Source organism: Parambassis ranga, chromosome 21 (assembly GCF_900634625.1).
Source record: "Parambassis ranga chromosome 21, fParRan2.1, whole genome shotgun sequence".
NCBI lineage: Eukaryota > Metazoa > Chordata > Actinopteri > Ambassidae > Parambassis > Parambassis ranga.
In genome coordinates, this window is record NC_041041.1 from 4,069,597 (window position 1) to 4,096,102 (window position 26,506).

Genomic DNA, 26,506 nt, shown 5'->3' on the forward strand with positions numbered 1-26,506 from the left:
TTCCTGTCTGAGTTAAACCAGTTACAAGATCAGATTTAGTTACATGTTCACCGACTAAATGCTGAGAGGTAGCTGTTGTACAACAGAATGTACATTATGGGGGAGTTTTGGCTTCAATACGTAAGTATAATAAGAAAAATTATCTAAAAAAATAATTACTGCAAGCATGACATCACAGATAGACAAAACAAATAAAAAAAATTAGACCCTCATGTCGCATATTAAATAAAAATAAAATAAAATGCAGGGCGACGTTGTTGGCGATGACGTCATCTCTACGCGCCTGTGGGAGGCGGAGGGTTCGGTTCTCGTGCACGTTGATACATCAGTAAATTAGCTGCGGACGGCTCATCCTCGGTACCGAGTAGACGGTTCTCTTCAGACCAGGAATGTCTGTCACGGAGATGTTCAGCTACATCCAGGGCTTCCTCAGCGCCGACCAGGACGTCAGAGAGGTAACAATGAACCGCTGCACGCTCGGCTGCTAACAACATTAGCTTAGAGCTAGCTAGCAGCTCAGCAGAGCAGAGATGTTGACAGACAGCGACACATTAAACCTTTTCTTCCTAGAAACGGAGCCCGTTTGTTTTGCAGCTGTTTGTTTTGCTCTGTCCGGGTCTATAATGGATGCACAATAATTTCCTGAATGTTTTTACTTAACGCACTGGTTAAAATGCAGACATACTCACGTGCTAATGATACATTAATTATGTGATTTTTTTTTTCGTGCACTTTCTTTTGTAGGATATCCGTAAGGTGGTCCAGAGCTTGGAGCAGACTGCCAGGGAAATCCTGACAGTGCTTCAGAGTGTCCATCAACCCTCTGGATTCAAAGAGAGTGAGTGTGTGACAGTGTGTGTACTGCTGAAATGTTTCCTTCCTGTCAGACATGTAACCGCAGTCTTGTTCCTTTTTAGTTCCCACTAAATGTGCAAAGGCCCGGGAGTTGTTTTGCACAGTCAGGATGCAAATCACAGACCTTAAAACTAAATTTCCTGTGGAGCAGTATTACAGGTGGGAGGAGACTCACACTGTTCACATCTAATGTTACTGATGTTTTAATTGATGCCACTCCGGTGTCTTCTGTTTCCTTCAGGTTCCATGAACACTGGCGGTTCGTCCTGCAGCGTTTGGCTTTCTTAGCAGCCTTTGTTGTGTACTTGGAGAGCGAGGCGCTTGTAACCCGTGAGGAGGTGGCTCGGATACTTGGGAGTAGGTGCCCATGCATATGATAGAGTTTAACTCTGACTGAGGAACGCCGTCTAACTGTTTTTTACTCCATCTTTGCTTCAGTTGAGGTGGAGCGAGAGAAGGGCTTTCATCTGGATGTAGAGGATTACCTGGCAGGCGTGCTGATCATGGCGAGTGAACTGGTGAGTCTGCTGTTGATTGTTGTGCTGTTAAGACATTTTTCAGCCATGTTTTTCTGCAAATTCAGCTTAAATATCAGGATAGAGAAGGAATTTTTGTGATGTTGTACTTGTTCACATATGAGTCAGCCATGGCTTCCCAGTTGCCCTGATAATTACAAATTGTTTTAGTTTTTACAGAATTGTGTTGGTTCAAGTGCTTTATTTTTGGCAGTTTTTTTTAAGATTAAATGTTTCTGAAAAAAAATCAGAACATTTTTGAATGTTGTACTTGGTGCATTTAAATTTAAATGGAATAATTTGACAGTATTTAGTTAATAAAGTAAATATGTCTTACTCGTGGTGTTTGTTCCTGCAGTCACGGTTGGCGGTAAACAGCGTCACGGCTGGAGACTACACCCGACCGCTCCGCATCTCCAACTTCATCAACGAGCTGGACTCTGGCTTCCGCCTGCTCAACCTGAAGAACGACCCGCTGAGGAAGCGCTACGATGGTCTCAAGTACGACGTGAAGAAGATTGAGGAGGTGGTCTACGACTTGTCCATCCGCGGCCTGGCCAAGGAGCCCGAGGCTGGTGGGGACAAGTAGAGCTAGAGCGGGTGTGATTGGCTGTGGGAGAAGGGGGAGGGCGCTTGAGGCACAGCTGCTCCGAGCTGGGACCTCTCCATGGCTTCTGCAAATCGGGAGACCTTACTCCACCTGGAAGGCAAGACCCAGGGATCTGCCTGAGGTCCCAGCAGCCAAGGACAGACCGTATGAGTGAGTGTGTGTGTGTGAGTGTGTTGTTGTGTGAATGGCAGGCAGTCTGTCAGAGGGGTGATGGAGGTGCTGAAGGATGCTCCAGTGGCTGGAAGCTGGATTTGGAAACATGTTCCCGGCTTCATCTGATTCCTGTGTTACTGTTTCAGTGAGCTGGTTTTGCAACTGTTCAGTGGTTATTTGCAATTATTGATTTACAGTGTATTGGTGTTTTATTGTTCAGTAAGGTGGTCAGAGGTCGCTGAAGTGTTGTTGTCGTTTGTCGGTCACCAGATGATTTCTTCTTCTTCTTAGGGACTCTTTTAGAAACGATTTTCAAACAGCAGATTCATGCAAATGGAGCCTCATTTATAAAAGTATTGGATGCAAAAATCTAGAGTCTGATCAGTAACTCACAAATTTTTATTTTTTTTATTTTAATCTTTTCTTTTTTTTCATTAAATGAGGCTTGTGGAGAAGAAGAGCCAAAGAAATGACAAAGATGCACTTCACTTGATAAAAAGCTACTGTGATTAGTTAGGTATGTATTTGTTTTTTCCAACAGTGCCAACGAATACAGTGAGGACGCTTTGAAGATGTAAAAAAAAAAATGTCATACTGCATGTAATCTGTCTAAATCTGTAGGTTTTTTCACTAAAAGAAATCATGTTCAAGTTTTTTTTTCTGGAGAAATAAACACATCCGACGTGTAAGTGTTGTATAATATGTGTTAATATCCCAACCATATACTCATGTATTTATTTAATCACATAATCCAGGCTGTGTTTAAAATCTTTTTAATATAATTCACAATATATTACATTGTGGAAATAATACATCAGGTCTTTTCAAACGCAAATGAAGAAAAAAAAAAAAAGGAAAAACTCAGCAGGCCTTTTTTTTGTATTTCACATCCTGAACTCATCTGACAGCGTGTCCTCTTGTTAGCAGACGGGTGTTGCTGCCGGGTCGAGCAGCTCTGCCCTCCAGAACACAGTGATTGACTTCCTTCCATTTAGTGCTACTTCAAAACATAACATTACAGCATCCGGTTGCTTTTGGTTTGATGTCTAAAATCAGCTTCAGTCGTCCCTCTTAACAGATGTACCAGCAGTTCCACTGAAGTGTGTGTGAGTCACAGTAAAGTGCGTCAAACTAAATAAAGCTTTCATAAATAAAAACACACTGAAGTAAGAGCGAGGATGATCAGCAGTCGGAGGGATCCTTATATTGCCTGTAAACTGATCTCGGTCTGTATTTCAGAGATTTAATGCTACTTGACAGTTTCAGCTTAACAGTAATCGAGTACCAAGGCACAGCAGCAGCTCATCGCTATAGGTCACATAAGAACACAAGTGTAGTCTGTGTCGCCATGGCGATGGTTTGGATGCTTTTTGAGGCAAAGTTAGCAGAGGTTTTCAACCTTTACAGCAGAATTCAGTTCTCAGGGTCAGAGGAGGCAAACAAGTTTCTGCTTTGTTTCTAGAAGCTGCATGGAGTTTAGTTTAGGTACGGGGAAGACATGTGTCATGCCAAATTACATCTTATTAAAACGTCCACGAAAAAATCAAACATTCATCTTAATGCTAAGATGATAACCACACTCCAAATGAATACCGTCCATCTGCTAAATGTGATATTTGGTTCAGCTCCAGAGGACAGATTCTTTATGGTCATTTTTTTTTCAGAATTATGAGACATCTCCTGACCTATTCTCTTTATAAAATAAGTGCATTATGCGTTTTATTTTGTTTAAAATAATCAAACCTTCACTGATTTCTGTTTCTCTGATGTTGCTTTTCCTTTTTTAATATGATTAAACATTAATTTTGGCTGCTTGTTGCATAAAAATAAATCAAATTTAGGACCTTTTTTTGAATCGGAACAACTGTTTTGGGATCGAGAAGCCCGGGTTGAAAAACTCTGCATGTAACACACAGTGAGGCGAACTGTAGTGTTTGACGTTACCTATTGGACGTGATGGTAACACAAAGGAGACTCACTTAGACTTAGACAAACTGCTTTTCATGGCACCAAAGTTATTCTAATGACCAGAAGAAGTGTTCAACATGAATCTGCCACATTAAACTCAGTAACACAGAGCTCACTGAAGCCTGGAGGAAAACGAAGTGCATAAACAGCAGCTACTAATTCTCACGCCGGCAGAGTTTATTGCTGTTAAATCTCGTTTGAACACAGTGACACAGGCAGATCAGGTTTCGTCGCAGAGGCGCTGCTCACCTTGCATCTCTGGCAGTGGAAAGTTGCTCTACCGCCAAACGACCAGCAGAGGGCGGCACACAGACAGTAAAAGGGCAGTGAGCACAAACATAAAACCACTGAACAAAAGCTCTCCATGACACATTTTCATACCAGAAACAAATGTTGTTGTTGTTGTTGTTTTTTTTTTTTTTTTTTTAGCCCCGTTGTCTTGTATAAAAACATTTCTTCAGTCATGCTCTCCAGCAGACACACACAGCTCTGTTTCTCCAACAGTCTTTACAATCAAGGCTGACCAGCACAGCCCAAAGTTTTTTTTTTTTTTTTTTTTTTTTTTTGGTTGTCCGTGATTTATTTATTTATTTATTTTTAATGTAACGGCTTAAAATGAATCAATTTAATGACAGTATGGCGCGCTTACAGCTTTGTAAGATAAAAAGTGCTTCATCTTCCTCTCACCTTCAGATTTTTTAGTGAAATCTAACAGTGGGATCACTCTGAAATGTTTGCTGTCCGTTCTTTTGTTTTGTTTTTTTTTTTGCAGGATTAAGGTTATTTACAGTGTAACAAAGATGGTGGTGGTTAGTCTCAGGAGCGGGTCTGGTTTGTGTTGATCATGATGTTGGGTAGAGCATTACGTCTTTTCCTCCACGTGCCCAAGTCTCGAGCGTATCTCTTTACCTGATGGAACCACTGCTGGGTGCGGGATTTGTCTGAGGCCCGGAAAACGAAAGACTCCCGCCGGATGTCGAGCACCTCGAACGTGTCCTCGCTTTCTGGATCCGTGGATACCACGCAGTTCCCGAGGCGGATGGGCTCTCTCAGCACTGTGAACTTCCCGCTGCTCTTGTCCTTGATAAGAACCAGCACTCCGTCTCGAATGCAGTCTGCGCCACCTTCCCCCTGATCCCCCCGCGCCCCCAGGTTGCTGCCCTCACCCGCCCGCTGTGTCCTCACCATCAGGAGACTCTGGACGTTCTGGAACTTGAGGGCCTTGCTGCCCTTCTTCACCCATTGACCGTCTGCAGGCTGGGAAAGCTGCAGCGGCCCCTCCATGACAAATCGCGTGTTTTCTCTCGCCCAGCCCACCGTCTTCATCGACACCTCTCGCATCTCGATGTTGATGACCTCCCGGTTCTTGCGGCTGTCGCGCCGGAACGAGCGCAGCGACCAGGTGACGCCATTGCCCTCCTGCTTGGTCTTCATGTTAATGTGCTCCAGATGGGACTCCACCCGACTCTTGGCCTCACGGAGACGGGCGTAGTCGGGGTGACATTCAGGCGTGACCTTGATGATTCGGCTCAAGAGGAGCGGGTACTTGGTCACGCGCTGGAGGGGCGCCATGAGGAAAGAGCGCAGGTTCATGCGACGCAGGGCTGTGTTGTCGTTCTGGGAGACATCCAGGAAGATCCTGAAATCAGACACAATGAAGACAGTCTGTGAATATCTTGGGAAAACTCTTAAAAAACCTGATTAATTTGAATCGCAGGGCAGTCTGACTCACGGGTGAGCTGCAGTTCTGCCTAAAAATATGAACGACTGCAACTCAAAATAGAACTCCTTCTGAATAAATGATACGTCGCTGTCTTTTCCATTAAGAATTACACAAAGCGGCCATGGCAGGAACAGGAGAAAGCTCCCAGAGCAACATTTCCACCACGCACACCAGCAGGAAGACGACACTGTGACTATCTGTGTACCTGAGCAGCTCCTTCTCCTTCTCCAGCGTGTTGAGCATGTTGACCGAAGTGGACTGCTGCAGGCAGTAGGTCTGAAAGGCCGGCAGCATGTTCACAAATTCCAGAAAGATCTCTCCAATGTAGACCGTCAGCAGATCTTCATCGCCCTAAAATCAAACCACAGAGAGACCCGGTTTAAGTTAAAGGACTTCTGACGCTCGGCAGAGCAGTGACTGGAGAATCACCATAAAAACTTCCCTCATATCTCAAGAGTTTGTCTGTGAAGATGAAGAAGTTTGGATGAGCAGTTGCCTTAGTTTAGCAACAGGTAGTTTACTATTACGCTCTCACACTCTGTGTGCATTTAGCCTGTGTGCATCCTGTGTACAACCTGGTCATAGTCGGCAGTGCAGGCTTCTTAGACCTCAAAAGTTGCACCAACAGGAGTGAAAGGTGAAAAGGCTCCTGGTCTGGTTGCAGCATGCAGCCATGTTGCTTTTTTGCCTAGCAACCTTTAAAATTTTACTCCTTTCCTGGGATATGTTGGGCTTTGGAAGATCCACCTGAAGCATCCTTTGTTACCACTGGGAAGAAGGATGCAGCTGATGCTGATGCTGCTGGGATGCAGCCGCTAACTTAGTTAGTTTCACTGTTTAGCAACAGCTACTTCAGTTAGCATTTTTGTGTACTGCTATGAGGAACAGTAAAAAATCTGAAGCCTCAGCTGTTTTATATTTATTATAATGTCAGTGCAGGTTTCTGATTATTTTGCATTGTTCATTATGGTGAGCGAGCAGTAGGTAGGGTCAGCAGTGGCTCAGTGGTAGAGCAAGGTTGTCCAATAACCGGAAGGTTGGTGGTTCAATCCTCCCTAGTCACTGTTTTGTGTCCTTGCCTCCAGTGCACTCACTGGTGTGTGGCGCACCTTGCTGGTTTTCATATGACATCGCTTGGCAGCAGCCTCAAGAGATTTCCCCTCTGTGGGACTAATAAAGGATTATAAAATAAAAACTGGCACTTAAAGCGACAGTTCCTAAAATTCAATATTTAGATGCTGTCTGTACAGTAATAGCATCCTAGTCTTGGAGAAACTGTCCCTTTAAATCGATTATTGCTGTGTGAGTAAACCTCTGGTGTTTAATCTCTAAAGACCAGAGACTCATTGGGCAATGGACTTCTGCTCTGCTATTGTGTTGCAGACTGCTGCACTTAAAACCATTTGATGCCTTTAAAACTGTGACCCTGAAAGGTGCCTTATGTAACATCAGTGAGGCTGATGGAATAAAATCCACAGAGGAGGATCAGGCTGTTTAAGCTCAGCTAGTTTCAGTGAGAGACGGAGTGGGTCACCTGGTCAAAGGCCTGGTCGATGCTGTCCTGCAGGTGTTCGGTGAAGCGGTCGTTGACGTCTATCAGCTCCTGGACGTTACCGAACACCACGGTGAGCTGCTCAGCTGTCAGCAGTCCGGCGCTCTGCATGGGGCAGTAAAACTCCTCTTTGATGATGCGCAGGTCCTCGCCGTAGCTTGACTCTGTGTTCAGGAACTCCAGGATAGCCTCCTTGCGTTCAGTGCGCAGCTTGGAGCAGCGTTCACACATCCTCTCTCCCCTCTCTTTGGAAGCCCCATCCCTCAGGCCGCAGTCTGGACAAGGTCTCTGGGCCTCCCAGGCTCTGAGAGAGGCAGACGGTCTCTTCCAGGTGCGGGATAGACCGGGGCCGATGCCGCTGTCCACCCGCTCCACCTCTGCTCCCCGGCTCCTGCGGTAACGGCGAGGCTCGCTGTCCTCCTCCTCCCGCTCATCACTGAGGCCCACCACTCCGCTGTCGGCGCTCAGGCTGCTGATGGTGCTCCAGCGATGCTGCCCGGACCGAGTCACACCCAGGACCGCCTGCCGCTCCTCACCAGGGGGCTCAGAGCGGCCACGGAGTGCTGCTGGCGCTGAGGAGAGGGAGAGGCAGGTGGTCATCAGTGCATGTAATGTTTATGGATTTACTCTCTGCAGTCACACAATGTTATTATCAGCCTCCTTAATGGATGCCCGTTTAATCTGGACTTCTCATTATTGGTCATGTCAAGATGAAGAAACTATTACAGATATCATCTTTCTCCAGTAATTAGATCTCTAACCCTGCAGCCGAGGCCTTAACCTCTGTCCACATGCATGTCATGCCAATACTATTTTGAGACAAGTGTAAATATTTAATCTGTTTTAACATGAGTATAAGTGCGCTTTCCTGCTGATAATATCATTTTAAGATCCTTTTGTGTGCAGGAGAGAGAAACAAGGTCATCATTAGCATTATACCATATTGACTGACTGTCTGTGGCCAGCATCCAGAGTCTGAGAGCTTCTATTGACAGAATGGGGAGGTGTGTGTGTGTGTGTTGGGGGAGGTGAGGGCTGGGGGCTCGGACACATTTAGTACAGAGTTGCATAAGAGAACAACACTTAATCTGTTAAAAATGGGATGGATGTTAGAATGTGGGGCTTAGCTGGAGGTGCGTTCACAGTTTGGGGTGATTCACCTCCTCTGATTGAGGTGATGAGAGAAGTAATGAGGACACGGAGTTCTGCTAAAGTCCAGGGATTTGTCCACAGGAAGGAGGCATCAAGTCAAGAATTAATGACACAAAGCTGGAGTCAGAGACTCTTTATGGAGCAACAATTACACTGCCAGCAGGAATGTCCTGAGACAAGTTCACTCAGAGTCGGTTAGCACCCTTTGAGGCGGTTCTGTTTGTTTTTGTTTGCAGAAATCAGCTGTATGCCGTCTCTCGTGGCTCTGCAGAGGCTTTGTCAGCGACGAAATAATTCTGATAATGCTGCAGTGATGTCACCGGGGTTATCTCAGCTTATCTTGTAGACATGTTGAGCCTTACAAACTGCCTGTTGGCTGATTGCAGAGAATCTGACACAAATAAGTTGCATCATGGTGGATTTTGGCAGACAGTTGACTTTTAGCAACAAGTAAAAGTCAAACAACTGTTCATTTTATTGTGTTTTAAATACAGTGCTATCAAAATGTACATGTACTGTGGCTGGCTGGAATTTTAAGCTTGTAGAAAAGAAAGAAAAATAATCTAAAAAGAAGCTAATTTGACATCTCGACAGAGCCTCAAAGGAGCTGCTCAAGTTTCAAAATCTTTAAATGAATGCTGTGTCGTAAAAGATGATGCATCAGAGAAAAAATGTTAAATAACATAATCGACTTTCATGAAGGTGAGCGGACAGAAGAAGCAAAGGACGTCACTTTAACAGAAGAAAACAAAACTGAACATTTTGTCTGCCACTGGACTCCGTCACAGACTTTAAGACTACAACATGCTGCAGGTACAATCACAGTCAGCCTTACTCCTTATTTTAACCCTCAGCTGATGCAGATTTGAGTCCAGACAGAGATTTAAAATGTGTTAGTATTATTACTGACCATACTAAGGCACACGAGGTGTTAAATTCCTAATAAACCAGCACTGAAATGAGGTCCAGCACTAAGATGAGAACAAAGTGACACACACACGTGTGTGATGAACTCACCACTGTCTCTGTCTCTGTCCCTGTCACGGTCTCGGCGGTGGCTGTGGAGGCGGGCGGCGGCAGCGATCTTCATCTCCAGCTGTTTGCGCTTGGAGGCATCGGCTGGCATGGGGTCACTGTAGTGTGGCCGGAGGCGGCACTCGCGCTGCGCTCTCACCGTCTCAGCCAACTCATAGGCTGCGTCCGAGCTGGAGCGCCGGCAGCCCAGACTGGTGTGCTGTGCCAGTTGGAAAAGAAAACGCGTGTCAATCAGACGGGCATGTTGCTATAGCAACAGAGGGCAAAACACACACACACAGACACAGGGAGGATGAGGTGAGAATGAGGATAGAAAACACAGCTTGTGTACGTCTGTGTGATCTGCACAGGGTCACCATGTTTGCTGTCCTGACATCATTACATAACACTCCTTGGGTATTTCTCTGATCCCGGCTTGTATGACTGACAAGAATCCAGTGTCAGATGCAGCACTGGTTGTCTGCCAGCACTGTAAACACTGTAAACACCACAAGGCCAGACACAAATATCTGCTCTGATCTTCACTTGAAGCCTTGAAGCTGAGAGGCATCCTTCAAATGACACTTCAAAGCATCTCTGGTGTGTTTTTGGAGGTGAAGCGAGTGAATTCCCAAAACACCACAGCATCTACGAGGCTCCTGAGTGCTGACCTGAGGAGCAGAGTTCAAAGGTCATCGCTGCAACACATGACTCCTCAGAGGCAACGCTGATCTATAGATTGATGATATTGGCTTTGCATCAATGATTTACCCCCCCCCCCCCCTCTAAATGTTGACAGTTCTCTGACAGCTAACAGCTACGCATGACTGAGACACGCAGGAAGGCTTTTTTACCAGACAGCGACATCATCATGTGCAGCTTGCTTGCAGCCGTCAGGGAAAATGAAGGAGAATAATTCATGTTCTGCTAAATTATCCAATTGCAGTCATGACTTTGGGAATGCAGAGGCAGCCTGCACCGAAAGCCGAAAAAAAAGAAGAAGAAGAAGAAAAAAACGCAAGGACGCACCTCGACATCTGTTCTGTTGTCTTTAAACTACCTCCAGCCTCGCAGCGAGCAACTCCATGTCAGTCCAGCTCTTCTGTGCTGCAGATGCAGATCAGGAGCTCAATGCTAGCTGCAACTGAACGCTGGTGTCAAGCACGTAGTCAGCAGAGAGGAGCCACGCAGAGAGGAGGAATGAAGCACTGAGTTACCCACTGGAGGAAGAGGAGGAGGCGGGGGAGGAAGAGGAGGAGGAGGAGGAGGAGGAGGAGGGGGTTTAATCCTCCTTTTTCACTGCATCCTCAGAGCTGCATGCTTGTTCTTGTCTCTCAACAAATACCTCTGCATCAGTGTGTGTGAGTGATGTGCATGTGTGTGTGTGTCGCAGTCCCCTCGCCTGTCCCAGTCATCATCCCTTGAATACCAACAGATCTATGTGCGTTTCCAAGGAGCAACGAAGAAAAGACGCAACACACGCTGATCTTTAACACACACACACACACACAAAAATAACAAAAATGAGAAAAGATAAAGAATCCTTACGCATTCTCCTGCTTCCTGTCTGCCTCCACCTCCTTCTCCAGTGGGCGCCTCGTCGCCAGCCTCGGCTCCGCAGGCCGTTGCCGAGGTTGCCATGGCAACGGCGGAGGGCTGACAGTCGGTCGAGGGGGCGGTGATGTCACAGCCTCCGTCCTGGTCACCTGACAGCCTGACGGGGGCCTCGGCAGAGATCTCTGCACTGCAGCTGGTGGGGAGAGAGAGAGAGAGAGACAGAGAGAGAGAGAGAGAGAGGGGAGGAGGAGATGGAGGTGCAAGGAAAGGGGAGAGGAAGAGAGGGAGGAGGAGGAGGATGTGAATGAAGGAAGAAAAAGCAGGAGGAAGAGGAGGGTTGAAATAATAATTCTGGTAGAGCTCTCTTCTGCTTACAGCATCCCTGTCATTCATTCTCCTTTCTCTGCTTCCTGTTGTGTCTTCATCTACCCCCACCACCCGCCCTCCTCCTCCTCCTCCTCCATCATCCCTCTACAACCTCCTCCCAAAACACCCAAATCAATGCCTCTCTTCTGCCTCTTCTCCTCCAACAATTAGACACATCTGTGGACATTAACACCTGAACCCCTGGACTACAGGGACACTTTGTTGCAGCACGCAGACAGCATGTGATCTGAGACGTCCCAAAAATGACACCATCCTGATGTTCACATGTCCCTGAACACATCAGCAGACACCACGCACAAGAGGAAGAACGTGAACCGCAACATGTCCAGTTTCCCTCTGCTCGCCTGATCATGTTTACGTCCACATGATCAATATTCAATCTACTTTTAGATCTCCTTCATCTTCAGCTTCTTCATGTTTATTAGAACTTGTTTGCGGCAAATGTGCAGCAAACATGTTATAATACAGCACCCTGAGCTAAAAGACTCAAATTCAGCATTAATATAAAAAACACTTTAAAATTGTCCACACACCTTAAAATTTTGCTTATGACATCATAACAACACAAACTATATTGAGTATATTGATTTTGTTCGTGTGTTTTTCTGCTCCGGCGACCACAAAGGTGAAAAAAAGAAAAAAAAAACTACAGTTACAGCAGTTTTGGAGATGATTCTACTTTGACTGAAATTAAATTTGTGGTTCTTTATCAGCTCAGCAAGTTGAAAACACCCACAGGGGTCAAAGGAATGGGTCTCTGCAATGTCTGACTCTCAGAGGGAAACACAGACTGTAAATACTGATGCTAACACCGCTAAAGAAAAGAAAGCGTTAAACTTAACTACTAAACTGCAGAGTGAATAGACAGAGTAGCTAGATTTTATGTTGTTGATGATGCTAATTGAGTGATGCTGTCAAATAGCACTTAAAACATTAGCTGACTACTAGGTTAGCAATTCTAACAGGCTCATCTGCAGTCAACTCCCAATTTAGCTGAGCACATTTGAAGATATTTGAAGATATTACACCCGATAAAAACAGAAAATTTACATTTAAAAAGCTGAGACCGATCAATGTGCGAGTATTCCTGTCCAGAAATCAATAACGTACCATTAACTGTTTCAAGTGTGACCTCAGCTACACAGAGTGGACTTCATATGTCCCTGTGCTGAGTTAACATGAGGTCTCATTATTCTAATGGTTCTTACATAACTGTGTCTTCTCTGTCCCCCCTGAACCAATGTAACTGCTGAGCTCTTTCTGCACACATCATAAAAATAATAAGTTGATGCTCTGTGGCAGCTGCAAAGCACAAACACACTGTACATATTAAACAGCATCACATGCCTGCACTCATCACACATGTAATCAAGGACACAGCAAAAGACCATTTCAGCTCTGAAGCAGGTATTGGCTGTCACCCCCTGGATGATGCATGGGGAGTAATAACCTGTAGCTTAATTCATCAGGAAACTGCTGTATGTGATAGATCACTGCTCAACACAGCCAGATGTGACACTGAAATTAGCCCAGCTGTCATCTGTAAGTGATGCATGCATCACTTAAATGAATTCAATATATTTCTCTATGACTGGGTGCGTCTGATAGTGACAAATACAGAGAAAATTTACAGTCTCCTGCTATATACTCCATACATAACTGATGCACCTTCACTGCAGTGTACAGTTAGGTTAGTGTTGCTGCTTTGATGCCTCTCCTTTTCTATTTCTAGCCTCTAAAAAATCCCTCCCAGGTGTAATAATGTGAATATTACTGTAACATTGCAGCGTTGTGCTTAGAAGGCAAAATATGCTGCATGATGTAGTTAAACAAAGAGAGTCAAATCCCTCAGGGTGCAGAGATCACACAGAATATTGTCATGTTTAATTAATAAATCTTCAAGTATTAAAACATTCACAGGGCCCGAGGTTGGATTCAAATCTCAGGGGAGTGTGAGGAGAACATAAAAGATGAATCCACTCGGGATAAATAACACTGGGGAGTTAGCGGACAAGCATCTAAACAAAAACTGAATGGAGTGCAGTGAAATCATGTGCACTGATTCACGGTCCCCTGAGGATACACTGTATGAATAGCAATGAAAACAAGCGACCGGCTTATTGGACTTATTGTGTACACAATCAGACACACACAGCAGTTATTTTTCTGCTGCCTTCACGCGGTAAAGCTTCACACATCCATCATTCCTTCTGCTGGTGCAGACACAAAAGAAGGGACAGTCAGTGAAGAGGCCTGACAGGCAGGGAAAGACACCAGCAATCTCCCATCCATCACAGCCTCAAGCCTGCAGGACGGGGAGGAGTTTATATTCACCCTGCCGTAGAAAGCGGCTCCTCTGTGTTCTGGATCTAATATTTACATTGCACAGAGGGCCTGAAACGCCACCATATAACACACACCCTCGCCTTGTTTGTCCTTGATCAGAATAAACTACGGCAGAGCGAGGCCTTCATTTATTCAGCCAACAGCTGACACTCGGAGAGAGAGAGAGAGAGAGAGAGAGAGAGAGAGGACGGACGGACGGGGAAGTCTGCAGGGACGCTGCCAGTCCTCCAGCCTGTCCAAGCCTCATGCCAGGCCCCCGCCCACTGTCTCGTCTGCAGAGCCAACCCTGTTAGCTCCGACAGCTGTTACCACAATAACTGAGATAAATCGATAACACAACAGCACACACGGGCCTAAACAGATGGACTCATATCACACACACACACACTGACACTGGCACTGCAGAGCTCACACATCACACTTGGCTGATAAACATACACACACCTCTGTTGCTGCTACAGGACTCAGATAGTGTGTACTATGAGATCTCAATTCACCATCACACAGATGAACTGGATTTAAAAACAACATGCTCGCTGCTGATACTCTGTATGAAAAGAGTCAAACCAGAAGTTCATCAAATATCATTTCATGTCATTTGTCTGCCTGCAGCTGGACTGTGATGCAAAGAATGAGTTAAATATGAGTAAAAGTTTCTGCACCATGAAAATGTGTTGAATGTGAGTGTGTGTGATCATAGCTCTGCAGAAACACACACGGCCCGGCACCAGTGTAGGTGCAGCTTTCCAGGATGAGTGAACCTGACCTGATCAATATGAGGGTTACGCCTTTAATTCTCCACAGTGGAGCATTTTGTTTGTGTAATGACAGAATGAGATCTATCGATAAAGATTACAGCTCAATAAAAGGCCCAATACTCTGAATTATTATGATACACTAATGCTCCATCTACTTTTATGCTTAAGTGACTGAACAGAAGAGTTTACATAACATAATGAATGCAAGATGTTTACATATGATTAGCTGCAATTATCCCAGACTAACCTCTTCTTGATGAGGTCGAGCGCAGAGCCAATCAGACCATCCTTCATCTTATAGATCTTGGCTCCGTAGCTGGACAGGTCCGTCCCCTCCAGAAGGAGCGCTGGGCAGCAGCTGGAGGGCCGATCCCAGTTCTCCCTGCTGGGTGGAAAGGGAACCGAACCAGCTGGCTCCAGACTGCTCCTCCTACGCCTTGTGCTCACGTCGTCTCCTCCTCCTCCTCCTCCTCCTCCTCTTCCTACAGTGGCGACTTTGTCCTGGGTGGTGCTGGCCAGTGGCTGCAGGGGCGAACGTGGAGACGGGCCTGTGCGGATGGGAGAGCATGTGCTGGTAACCGAGGAGGAGGAGGAGGAGGAGGAGGAGATGTTGCTTGCAGAGTTAAATGCAGGTTTCGGTGAGCAGGTGATGCTGTGCTGGCCTTCCTCACTGCTGCCTGTCCTTTCACTTGTACCATTGTCTCCCTGCACCTCCTCAGCGTCTCCTCGTTGATCTCCTCTCTGAATGCCTGCCCGATCAGATGGGAGTGTCTTACTGTCTGAGGCTCCTCCATCTGTGTCAGGGTTTCCAGATTCCTGAGAACCCATTGTGGACTCCAAGCCCTGCCTCCCTTCCCTCTGCCTCATCCTCTTAAACTCCTCAAAAGTAGGAATATGTAGGCGTCCTACAGGAGGTCTGCGGCGCTCAGGCTCTGATTCACTCCTGCTCCCTGCAATGTTGTCTGTTGTGTAGGACGTCTTGACTGCTTTCGGGCTGGATGGGGAGCTGTGGAGAGCCAGGTTAGGGCTGCTATTTTGCCGCCGTAGCTGTAAGCGCCTCAGAACTTCCTGTTTGATCTCCTCCGGGCTGGTGATGCGCGTTGTGCATGCCTGCTTGCCCTGATGTGCGCCCTCAACAGGTGGAATCACCTGAGGTCGCAGAGGGAGGGGCTTCACAGGCTCGACAGATGATCTTGCGCTCTGAAGACGAAGTTTCTCCCTCAGGCCCTTCCTGGCGTCCCATTCATCGACTCCACCTGGAAACAGCATCTGAGGGAAGAGCGGCAGGTCCTTTCTGGGCAGTCCGTGTCGAGGGTAAAACGCCAGGCTCTCCGGGTTGGGTACCAGCCCATGAGCCCCCACCATAGATCCATCTGGAGGCCCGTCATACCAGTGGCTTGTAGAAGTATAGCGTAAAATGAACTCACTGTCCACGCTCCTGTAGGGGGCAGCACTGAGCGCGTACATGCCAGAATCTGCCACATTGCTCCAATTTAAGTTCTCCATACTCCTGTATGGTCTGGTACCATTACTTCCAGTGTGGATGTAGGAGCCCGGGGCCAGCCCCTGAGCTGGATCCACACCCAGAGGACCCTGCCTGCCAGAGCAGTACCTCAGCCCTAGGTTAGTAAGCAGGGTGCTGCTGTTGCAGCGGGCCATGGTTAGCGGGAAGGGAGGTCCCTGGAGGCCCGGGTAGTGAGGGATGCTGGGTCTGTGGTGGGAAAAAGGGGACAGGGGGTCTGGGGACAAAGGGAGGTTGGCGATGCAGGGCTCCATGTCTATGACGAGGTTGAGGTGAGAGGCGCAGCCGGCGGGAGAGCCGGCAGAGGCTGCGGCAGAGGAGGTAGAAGGGTAGTCACATGGTGGGGGAGGCTTCACGTCTGGCATGGCTGTGGGCAGAGCGAGCGGCTCTTAGACACGCAGTCAGCAGGTACGAAGATCTGCAGCCTGCAGGGACGACACAGAGGACAGATGTTTTAGAACATTTTAATTGGTCTGTATTGGGACAAATGATTGGAATTTGGTGGGATAACACAGCATAAATTAATGTGGTGATGACATTTTATCTGTCAAAGGGTCAGAGGTTAACTTCACTGTGACATCATGATTACATCACTGTCTGGATGTGACCTGGCAGGTGCGTATGATATACTTTGAGTTTCAACAGCTATTGTTATGCATTTGCTTCATTGTGTTTCAGATCCATATCCACACGTCCTGCTGGGTCAGCTCGGTGCAGATTTGATGCACTGGCTTCCGTCATGTGAATGACGGAGAGTTCTCCAGCCACAGGGGACGACAGCACAGCCTGCGCACATCTTGGAATATTGGATAACCAGAGCTCTGGACACAGAGAAGCGTGGCTCCTTCACCAGAATAATCACATTCATTTTATATAAATGGCGTCCCGTCTACCCCCACAGGCTTTCTTTTTTTTTCTTCTTCTTCTTTTCTTTCTCTGCAGCAAGAATAATAATAAAGGGATTATTGCCCTGCTTGTCAGGCTATTAAAACATGAGATTTCGAGACAGATACAGAGAGACAGGCAGAGCAGGATGAAGAAAAAAAATGGGAAGGAGCCGGTAAAAGAGACAAAGATGAGACAGAGTCAGAGGAAATGAATGTGACGTTAAGAGAACGCGGTGAGCTGAGGGGACAGTAATGAAGATAACTGCTCAGCTGTCCGCTGGCGGCCGGCTCTGCTTTTTCCTTCTGACTAATAAGACCGTAGCTGCAGATTAGCCAGCAGTCGAGAGAGAGTCAGAAAGATGGTACAGGCAGTAGTCTCTCTCTTGCTCTCTCTCTCTGTGTAATGAGTACAAATAGCATGTTGAGCGCTCAGCCCAAACGCCCATCATCCTGATCTCATATTCTGTCTACATCACAGGCAGACGTGCAGGGTTTGGGCTGTGATTATGACTGTGATTATGAAACAGGGACTCAGAGGGCTCATCCCTGATACATTATGTGAATAATAAAACCCAAATCATCTTTAGACTCAAATGCTCCCTAATGCCGACGCACGGCCCAGACCGCCATGCTTCTCTGCAGCTTGGCAGTAATAGATGAATTGCCATTCCTCCCATGGTGAGAGGTAAGCAAGGCTGCGACCAGAGTTAATCAGAAGGCGGTTTCCATCAAATTTCATTTGCTGGCTGCTTATTAAAGGTAGGGTAGGAGATTTCATTCTGATGCACTTTTTGTTAAATTAGTGTAACTTCTCTTTACAATCCGATAGCAACCAATTAGTTTGGCAGTTTCACATTAAAACGAAGAATATGAATCATCTGTGGAAGCTATAAAACGCTAAAAACATCAGCCAATCCTCCGGGTGGACCCTGCGCGGAGTATTGGCTGGTTGTCACTCTCTTCCTGCTCTGCACGCACCAGAGAGGTACGTGCATGATGGCCGAAGTCACAGACCGCAGCTCGTCTTCAGGTGATGCGCGTCCATGTGATTGGGAGGCGTGGCTTCGGGGTGAGCTCCGAGAGAAAGGGGCGTGTGTTTACTTTCCAAATCTGGCCGACTCACTGAGTTTTCAATATCTCCTACCCTACTTTTAAAAGACAGCTGCCCAATAAATGGAAACCAAGGACACTGATTTGCTGTCATGAAGTGAATCCTAGCTCATTACAAACATTTGTGCAAGCTGTGTGAATATCTCACAAACTGTCATTAAGATCAAGGAACTCTTTTTTATCAGTCTAAATGTGGAGTTCACTGGCATGCAATGAAACCTTTGCACTCGGGTGGAAAAGATGGACGCATTAGAGGTAGCATCTAACATGGGACAGCCTTGTTGCACTGCTGTCTGCACTGCAATCAGTCATCCAATGCAAGCTTTAAAGGATTTAGTCCCTGAATTAAGACACAGCTATTGCTGTGATTTCACAGTGACCTTTTTTTTTCATCAATTCATCCTTAACTTTAAGTGAACATTTCTGCCACATGTACACAAACTTGAACGTTCTGACAAGACAGTCTTAAGATAGTCACAGGAATGCAATGGATGGACAACCTAAAAACATGGCTGCTGCTATAAACTACAAAATAAAGAGCCTAGTCCATGAAAACGCAGGCGTCCACAAAGTTCTGACAACATTATTTTCAATTTAAAGACTCAATAAGATCCGAAGAGACTTGTTATAATGTAGATTTTTGTCAGTGTTTTGAATAATGCAGCCTCTCTGACAGCGGATCCAGTCGTCTGAATGATTTATCTCCTCATTTTGATGCTGTCCTCTTTACGCTCTCTGCCATCATATCTGCAGAAATCAGCCCCCCGTGCATGCTGGGACATGGTGGCTGATTTACTTTCCTGCTGGTTGGGATGAGTTATTCCTCAGTTAGCTTCTGTGACAGAGAGGGGAGAGAGAGCGGAGACCTCCAGAGAGCATTTATTCTGGCAGTAATTCAACCAGAGAGAGGCACACAGAGAGAGAGGGAGGGAGGGAGGGAGGCGTGCTGCCTGCAACACACACACGGACACACACACACACACACTTTCATGCTAATTAAACCCAAATTGTACATATCAGCACTTTTTCTAAACAATACACACGCACATTTGTGTCTGCCAACGATACTTAACAGTAAAAGAAGTTTAAAAGCCATTATTCAGGCATTTATGCTGGTTTTTCTATTGACTAAAATGTTTTTAAGACAGCGTCGTAGACTGCTGAGTGGCAGAGAGAGCCTGAAAGGTGACCCCGTCCTGAACACCGGTCACCACCATCGCCACAAACGAGACCAACAACAAGATCTATGACATGATCTAATAACTCTGCGGTACAGAGCTGGGTGTCCATGTGTCCGTGCACTTACACCCACAACACATGACCAAGGTGTCACCTCACTGGGCCATGAAACATCTTTGACATGACAAAAAGAAGATTTAGCTCAACAAGTTTTTTTTGAGGAGAACTTGGATCCAAAACTTTCAACCTGAGAGGTCTGCATCAAGACGAGGAAAAGGTTCACACTGTGACATGGGGGGACTACTCTGTTCACTGAGGCCGGAAGGAAAATCATTCGGCTTCAGACCACGTGTCCACAGTGGTGATGTATCTTGTATCGTTGTAACATAAATCCTCTTCACCTGATCTGACTCCCTCACCTCTTTCACTAGAAAGAGTCAGAAAATTCTGATGATGATGATGATGTCACTGCTGCTGAATGGAATATTTTGTGGAGGTAAAAGATGTGACTGGATCAATCATCCTTGTGCATTGGCATCTTTATATATGGATATTTTAGAAGATAAAGGCTCCATCTCATCGCACTAAGATGCTGCCAAACATCAAAGACTGTATGAGCGCCCTGTTAGTCGTTTTACGTATGTCGGTATCTCCAGCAGATCTTGCCTCCGCCCTGACTGAGCAGAGGTTACCTAACAGCCAGCGTTGTGTTGCAGGGATCGGGTTTGTTGCAGCAAGCAGTTCCTGCAGCTGCTGATCTTCTAAACTTACCCCATTTTAATCAAGCCTCTGTGCTGCTCATCTCCTCCTACAGGTCATTGGCTCGCGTCCCACGGCGCCCAGCTTCCTTTTCTTGGTCTTCCCTCAGTTGTGCGATCTGTCTGAGGCTTCTGCTGAGCCAGACAGATGTGGCCCGGAGCTATAAACACAGAGAGAGAGAGAGAGAGCACATCAATCAATGAACTGCTTTTTTCTAAATATAATACCAAAAAACTATTACAGTGGAGAGGACGGCTGCTGCTTTTAGCTCTGCCAGATAAGCAGAGAGAAAACACTGAGCCACAAAGACTCGAGGGTTGAATAGCAGACGTATCCTGATACTGTAAAACAAACCATGTCCTCCTTTTTCAGATTGAATTAGATGTAGAGGCAATTACATAATTAGTGTTTCTCTGTCAGGAGAGAGTAGTGTTACACACATCATGCCAAAAGCTGAGGTGCAGTGTGTGTGTGTTCTGTGTGCGCGGGCACATCTACTGAGTCCTTCTGAGGTTTTGTTCCAGCCCAAGAAGAATTATTTAGAGAAAGAAAAGAAAGAGAAAACAGAGGTTCTGTTATCATATATTAAATATTATCTTTGCTTGTTTGGTTAAAAAAAAAAGGAAGGAAATAAATAAATAAATAACAACAAAAAACCTTCAATCAAACTAAAATTACCATTAAAACCATTAAATTAAAATTGCGTACTTTTCATTGAAAAAAACTTTTGTCTATCAAAGAATAATAAATAAATAAATAAATAAAAAAACATGCCTCCAAAAATAAAATATACACTTCTAGTATTACATTTTGTACATTTAAAAAAAATATACAAATTAAAATGTATAAAAATATAAATACACAAATAAAAATACATTAAAATATGCATATATTATACTTAGATTATTAAATATATAGTTATAAAAAATAATTTATGTTACATAATTTACTAATATTTATTAATAAGTTAGCCTATACTCAATTATTATTTTAAATAGATAAAACACTAAAGATCCACTGACCTTAGCACAGACTAAAAGTGGCATAAATTCCAGACATAACTACACAGCAGACATGAATGTACTCTAGGACAGCAGGTCCAAAACAGAAGGATAACCGCGCATACTGCAGGAATAACCAAACATGGAACTCATCCCGCCTCCTCAGCCACCACTTCAGCGTCTCCATCCACACGATGAGAAAAAAGCAGCCAAACATTCAGGTCACATGATCTCTGACGTTAACATCCCCCCACCCACCGCCCTTTGTGGGATGCTGGGACGGAGAGTGCTGTGGCAGCATCATCCAAAGCTTAGACAAGAGGCTGTCACTTTGAAATCAACCCCTCCTCCTCCTCCTCCTCTTTTTCTTCCTCCTCCATCCCAGGAGCTTCATTTGACTGACAGGGTCTCCAGCAGGCTTTTTCCCCACGAAGGCTTCAAAATAATGCAACTTACTTTAGTTTGTCCCCAGATCTGTTGATTTAAAGCAGGCTTCAAATATTTTCAGCTCTGCACACTAGAAGCCTCTCCTCCTCCTCCTCCTCCTCCTCCTCTTTCTCCTCCTCCTCCTCCTCCTCTTTCAGCCTTTTAGCTGGGACTAACCTCACTCTGACAATCCCACTGAAACTGACAGGCTTTACAGAGAGGGAATGAGAAATCAGTTATCGTGACTGAATGACTGAAGTGACCAAGTTATTTAATTTCTTTTTTTTTCACTGTTTTTATCCGGCGAGTGTTTAAATCACTGAACTGAGCCAATTCCCTGCCGTTCCAGCTCATTTCATTCATCCGCTCCTCATGGGCGCTTCTGAAACCCCTAAACTATGCAGAAGACTGTGCAGCCTGTCTTATTGCTGATCTCCCTCTCTCTTAACGTGTGTGTCTTAGATCCTATGCAGTGCTAGAAGAGGTGATAATAATGTGCTCCATGGTTTTTGACACCTTCACTGTTCCCTGCAGACATGCACACTCACATCACCGTCTGTCTGGTCCACCTGTGTGTGTGTGTCTGACTGTCTAGCATAAGCTCAGCCTCACACTCCTTCACACACCTTAATATTCCTGGAAATCTGATCGCTTCATCTTCAAAAATGTGCATACAACTACAACATTCTTGTTTCTCTTCTGAATCTAAAACCACCCTGATCCAGGAGGGATGCTGCAGCTTAAACAAGATTATTCCGCTATAAAAACATAAAATAAGCCGTTTTACAACATATATTCAGGCCTAGGAGGAATGCCAAAAAACTGTGTGTCAGTTATATTTTGTGCATATATTTTGACACTGCCTCCTTGTGGCAAAGGGTGAAAAAGAATAATACAAAACCTGCTTGTAAGTTTGTGAAATTTTTGCATATTTCTATATAAATATATATGAAAAATCATCATCAAGTCATCCTGGTTCAGATGCAGCAAAACAGAGGCCCAAACCATGATACTACCACCGCCATGTTTAACTGATGGGACAGATTCATACTAGAATGCAGTGTCCTTCTTTCTCTCAACATCTTTAGAGTTTGTTTTATAACCTTTTCCAGCCTGATAAATTACTAATAATTCGGCCTTTTAAATAAAGTGTTAATCCACGAGGTTCACATACTTTTACCACTTACATTATTGTAGTATTTGGATCATTTTCTGTGAAATATTTCTGTTTCACGTGTTTGATTGGGTTCTCTTTTTGCGCCTTTAGGACTTCGGCTGATGTTTTGGGTCGTATTTATGCAGAAAGGGAGGCAAAGCAGAAGCATTCTGCAGCATTAAATCAAAAGGACATACACACAAGAAGCTCTTTGTTGCATGAGAAGTGGACGGTATTGGCTGTCACACATTTGTGAAAACCCTCTTTATTCAGAGATCTATGTTGTCAGGTGGAAAACAATGTTTAAACACCCTTAAAACGGACATGGCTTGAATATGTCCACCTCCTGCTACAGTGGGCTCAGCAGGTGTCTGAATGTGAAGCTCTGTACTGTGAGTAAATGAGAGCCAGGCTAACGTTAGCACAGCTGGACAGCCCAGCAGGAGCATGGCAGACCCACTTGGAGAGGACGCACACTGAGGCTAATACATTCACATTTTTCTTATTAGCTTTGTGACCACACAGTGGAAATGCCACACTCACACTAAGGTGTGGCAGCAAAGCTAACAGCTAAAGATGCACTGTTATAAACAATACACCAATACACAAGCTCTATTAAAGTCTTGAACAGCGGAGCTTCAAGTTTATGTTAATGTGCTGTAAATCAAGCCAAAGCAGCACCTTATGGTAGTACTACAAATGAGTGGGTGTGTGCATGTGCTTCAGTGCACAGACACGCTGTGCTTGGCTCCCAGCATGTGGCAGAAAATGGCAGACTGCTGTCCACACACTGTGTGCCGGCATGCAGTCTGGACTGAAACACAGCTCCGACGCTGGCGGCTGCTGTGATATTTCACTCTGCACAAGCAGCGAGCCCGTAGACCAGCGGGTCTGAAATATGGCCGACTGGTTTCTCTTTTATGAGCCCCTGAAGCTGCAATAACAACTGCATGCAACAGCAGTGACTTACAGTGGGACCGAGGGAGTGGAGACTGTAAATGTGAGGCAGTCGGGTGAAGTGAAGAGAAGGAGCACTGGTGGTGAAACAGCTCTGAATTCAGTTGGAACAAATAGAATTCCACTTTTATGAAATACTTTCCTCTTCAAAGTAGACTTGGTAAAATATAACAAGACAAGAGTAGGTTCAGTCGAGGTCCTTGTAGACACAGATGGCTGCAAATAAAATCACCACCTATGTCTGTATAATCCATGCATATTATACAACATTGGAGCTGAGTCTAAAACTGCAGTTCCCTCTATTTCCTCTGGGGGCCGGCTCCAGAAGTAAGACTACAGACATCCATGTTAAAATGTTCTGGTCTCTATTTATCATTTGTGTATTTAAAGGCATCATCACTTTGACACATATGTGCAGAAACAGTGTGAACTTTCTGCATCTGCGACTCTTTGGCTGTATTTGGACTAACCTGGAGTTTAGGCAGATTCAGCTGTCACCATACTGACGATTGGAGCCTCCCCCCATGGACTCAAACCTTCAAAATCCCACGGGTGGCATCATCCAATCCTCACAAAAAACATGGTGGTTGGATACATTTATGCAGGGTGGTCAAGACAGAACCGAGTAAATGGTCTGACGTCATCTGAACAGGACTGACAGCTGAAAAAGTTCTAATTAGGAGGGGCGGTTTGGAACAGTGGTGGTACAGACAGCATGGCAGACCTTCACCCAGAAACCTGGGCTTCATGTCCCCCCTGATGCAGCTCCATAAACACACAAAGATGCAACTGGAGTAATATGCACATGTTTGGTTTTTTTTAAGGACTGAAACATCAACCTCAGTTCAGGTTTTTCTGGTGAGAACAGGCTGTATAATCTCATTTTTGGTGCAGGTAGAGAGAGACCTCTTCACACAGTCTAATCCAGTTTCTATTTTGGTTAGCAGCACACACACCATTGATGCTCTTCGAATGTACAGCACAGTAGTTTGGCAGGTTTTTGGACAGCAGGGCACCCTCTGATGTTAAAGTTATGTCACATGGATCTTAGGCGACTCTGATAATACTCCCATAGATCTCAGTTTCCTCCTAATCCTCCAGCGTCATTCTTGTCTTAATATCCAACCAAAAAAGTTCAACATCCACCTTCTGACATTCTTCAACCCTTTTCTCCGGACAGGAACATGCCTCAGCCTCAAGCTCAGTTTCTCACTACCCCCAGGTACCTAAGTAAGTTCACTGCTTTCCATGATCTACTTCCTGTAGGAGTTAGTCTCACCTGTTTGATTCACCTCAAAAGTCCCTCACTACAGCTTTGTAATACCTTTATTGAATTAATGCATCCTAGCCTGTAAGAAAAGGGATTATGTGGCAAAAAGTTAGCAAGTAGTAAACCCCTTGTTTAAACTGTAGTTGCCCCTTTGCCTCAGAAAGAATATGCTTCACTACTTAAGAGTCTCTTCAGGCGTGTCACATATTTGTCATCCTCTTTCCTGCTAATCCAGCAGTTTGTGTCTGCATCATGAAAGTAGATCTGCATAAAACCCCAAATCCTCCCAGCACAATCTAGAGTCAGCAACGCTGTATTGATTCAAATGCTTATCTCACATAAGAACGACTTCAGATTAATGTTACGAGGGGGGAAATTATTCAGGGAAAGTTAGATGACTGCAAACTCCAGCAGAAGAAAGAACTGTTGTTATGCTTTGATTTTGAAATACTTTAATAATCCCATCAGGGAAGTTGCTTAAGGCTGGAGCAGCAAGGAGCGCCACACACCAGTGAGTACACTGGAGGCAATGCGGGTGAAGTGTCTTGCCTAAGGACACACAACAACGACTAGGGAGGAGTTGGGATCGAACCACCAACCTTCCGGTTATTGGACAACCCTGCTGTACCACTGAGCCACAGCTGCCCCTAAAATAATTAATAAGCTTTTTAAAAAAAAAAAAATCAATAATGTAAATTCTGAAGCTTTACCCAAACCCAAATGAGTCACTCTACATCTGAGACTTCATTACCGTCTCGCACACAGTGAGGACAGACAGCAGGTAATAAGAAACTAGCATCTTAATGAAGTGAAGTGCCTCTCCATCTCCTGTCAGGGGGAGGATGGACAGCAGGGAAGGGGAGAGGTTAGAGCACAGGAGGAGGCCGAGCATTTACCGCCACTAGATTAGTTTACTAAATGGCTCAGATGCAAATTAAAAGAGGATGAGACAGGATCAGGAGGAAATCGAGATGATGGGAAGAAGAGGGTGGATGAGAGTAAAAAGACAGAAACAAGTGGAGTAAGAGAGCAGAAGAGAGTCTGGATGAGGAGAAAACAGTGAATTGCAAAGATTGTCTGTCAGGTAGAATGAGAATATTCTATTTTTAAGCTTCCACCCATAAATGAGTGCAACATTCAAACTACATTTGCGTGACAATGACTGTAATACATGTGGAGTTGGGTGGTGCTTCCAGCTTCTCTCCTAGCCGTGCATTCAGAGTTTCTTCAAAGACAACATCCAACATTTCCATTTCTCCCTCGCAGATACACAAACCCCCTCCACCCACCCCGTTTCCCACTGAAATGTGGGTTAATGAGGCACCACCCGGCGGCACTGCCAGCAACACCTACACTTACCAGTCTCATCAGAGGGGGAGAGGGGGGCAGCGAGACATTCAGCAGAAGCAACATCAAAGGTGGAAGTGTGGTAGAGTGCAGTTAATTAGGCAGAATGAGTGTGGAATGTGTGAAGTACATGTCCCCGAGGAGAGGAGTTGTACAGTAGAGACAGTTTACTACAGAAAGCTGGGCGCCGCAGGAATCTGAACATGTTCTTATGAGCTTCAGAGGTGAAAAGAAAACTGATGTATTGCTATTGTACACAGACGCTGGCTGTGAGGGAAAGTCCAGCCCACCACAGCATGGAC

At 45.4% G+C, this 26,506-nt stretch overlaps 2 protein-coding genes across 2 annotated transcripts; one reads left to right on the forward strand and one right to left on the reverse strand.

Moving 5' to 3' along the window:
- The first annotated feature begins 255 nt into the window (after positions 1-255).
- On the forward strand, positions 256-2,822 carry tsn (translin). Its single transcript, XM_028393719.1, has 6 exons — positions 256-455; positions 745-838; positions 918-1,014; positions 1,097-1,212; positions 1,294-1,373; positions 1,729-2,822. Exons 1-6 carry the CDS (start codon positions 390-392, stop codon positions 1,957-1,959), a joined length of 684 nt encoding a protein of 227 aa, XP_028249520.1. The 5' UTR covers positions 256-389; the 3' UTR covers positions 1,960-2,822.
- A 545-nt stretch (positions 2,823-3,367) lies between these two features.
- arhgef49 (Rho guanine nucleotide exchange factor 49) lies at positions 3,368-16,477 on the reverse strand. The gene is made up of 6 exons (XM_028394480.1): positions 14,838-16,477; positions 11,091-11,292; positions 9,567-9,762; positions 7,359-7,951; positions 6,030-6,175; positions 3,368-5,740 (listed from the first exon to the last, which is right to left on the reverse strand). Exons 1-6 carry the CDS (start codon positions 16,475-16,477, stop codon positions 4,918-4,920), a joined length of 3,600 nt encoding a protein of 1,199 aa, XP_028250281.1. The 3' UTR covers positions 3,368-4,917.
- Between the last annotated feature and the right edge of the window lie 10,029 nt (positions 16,478-26,506).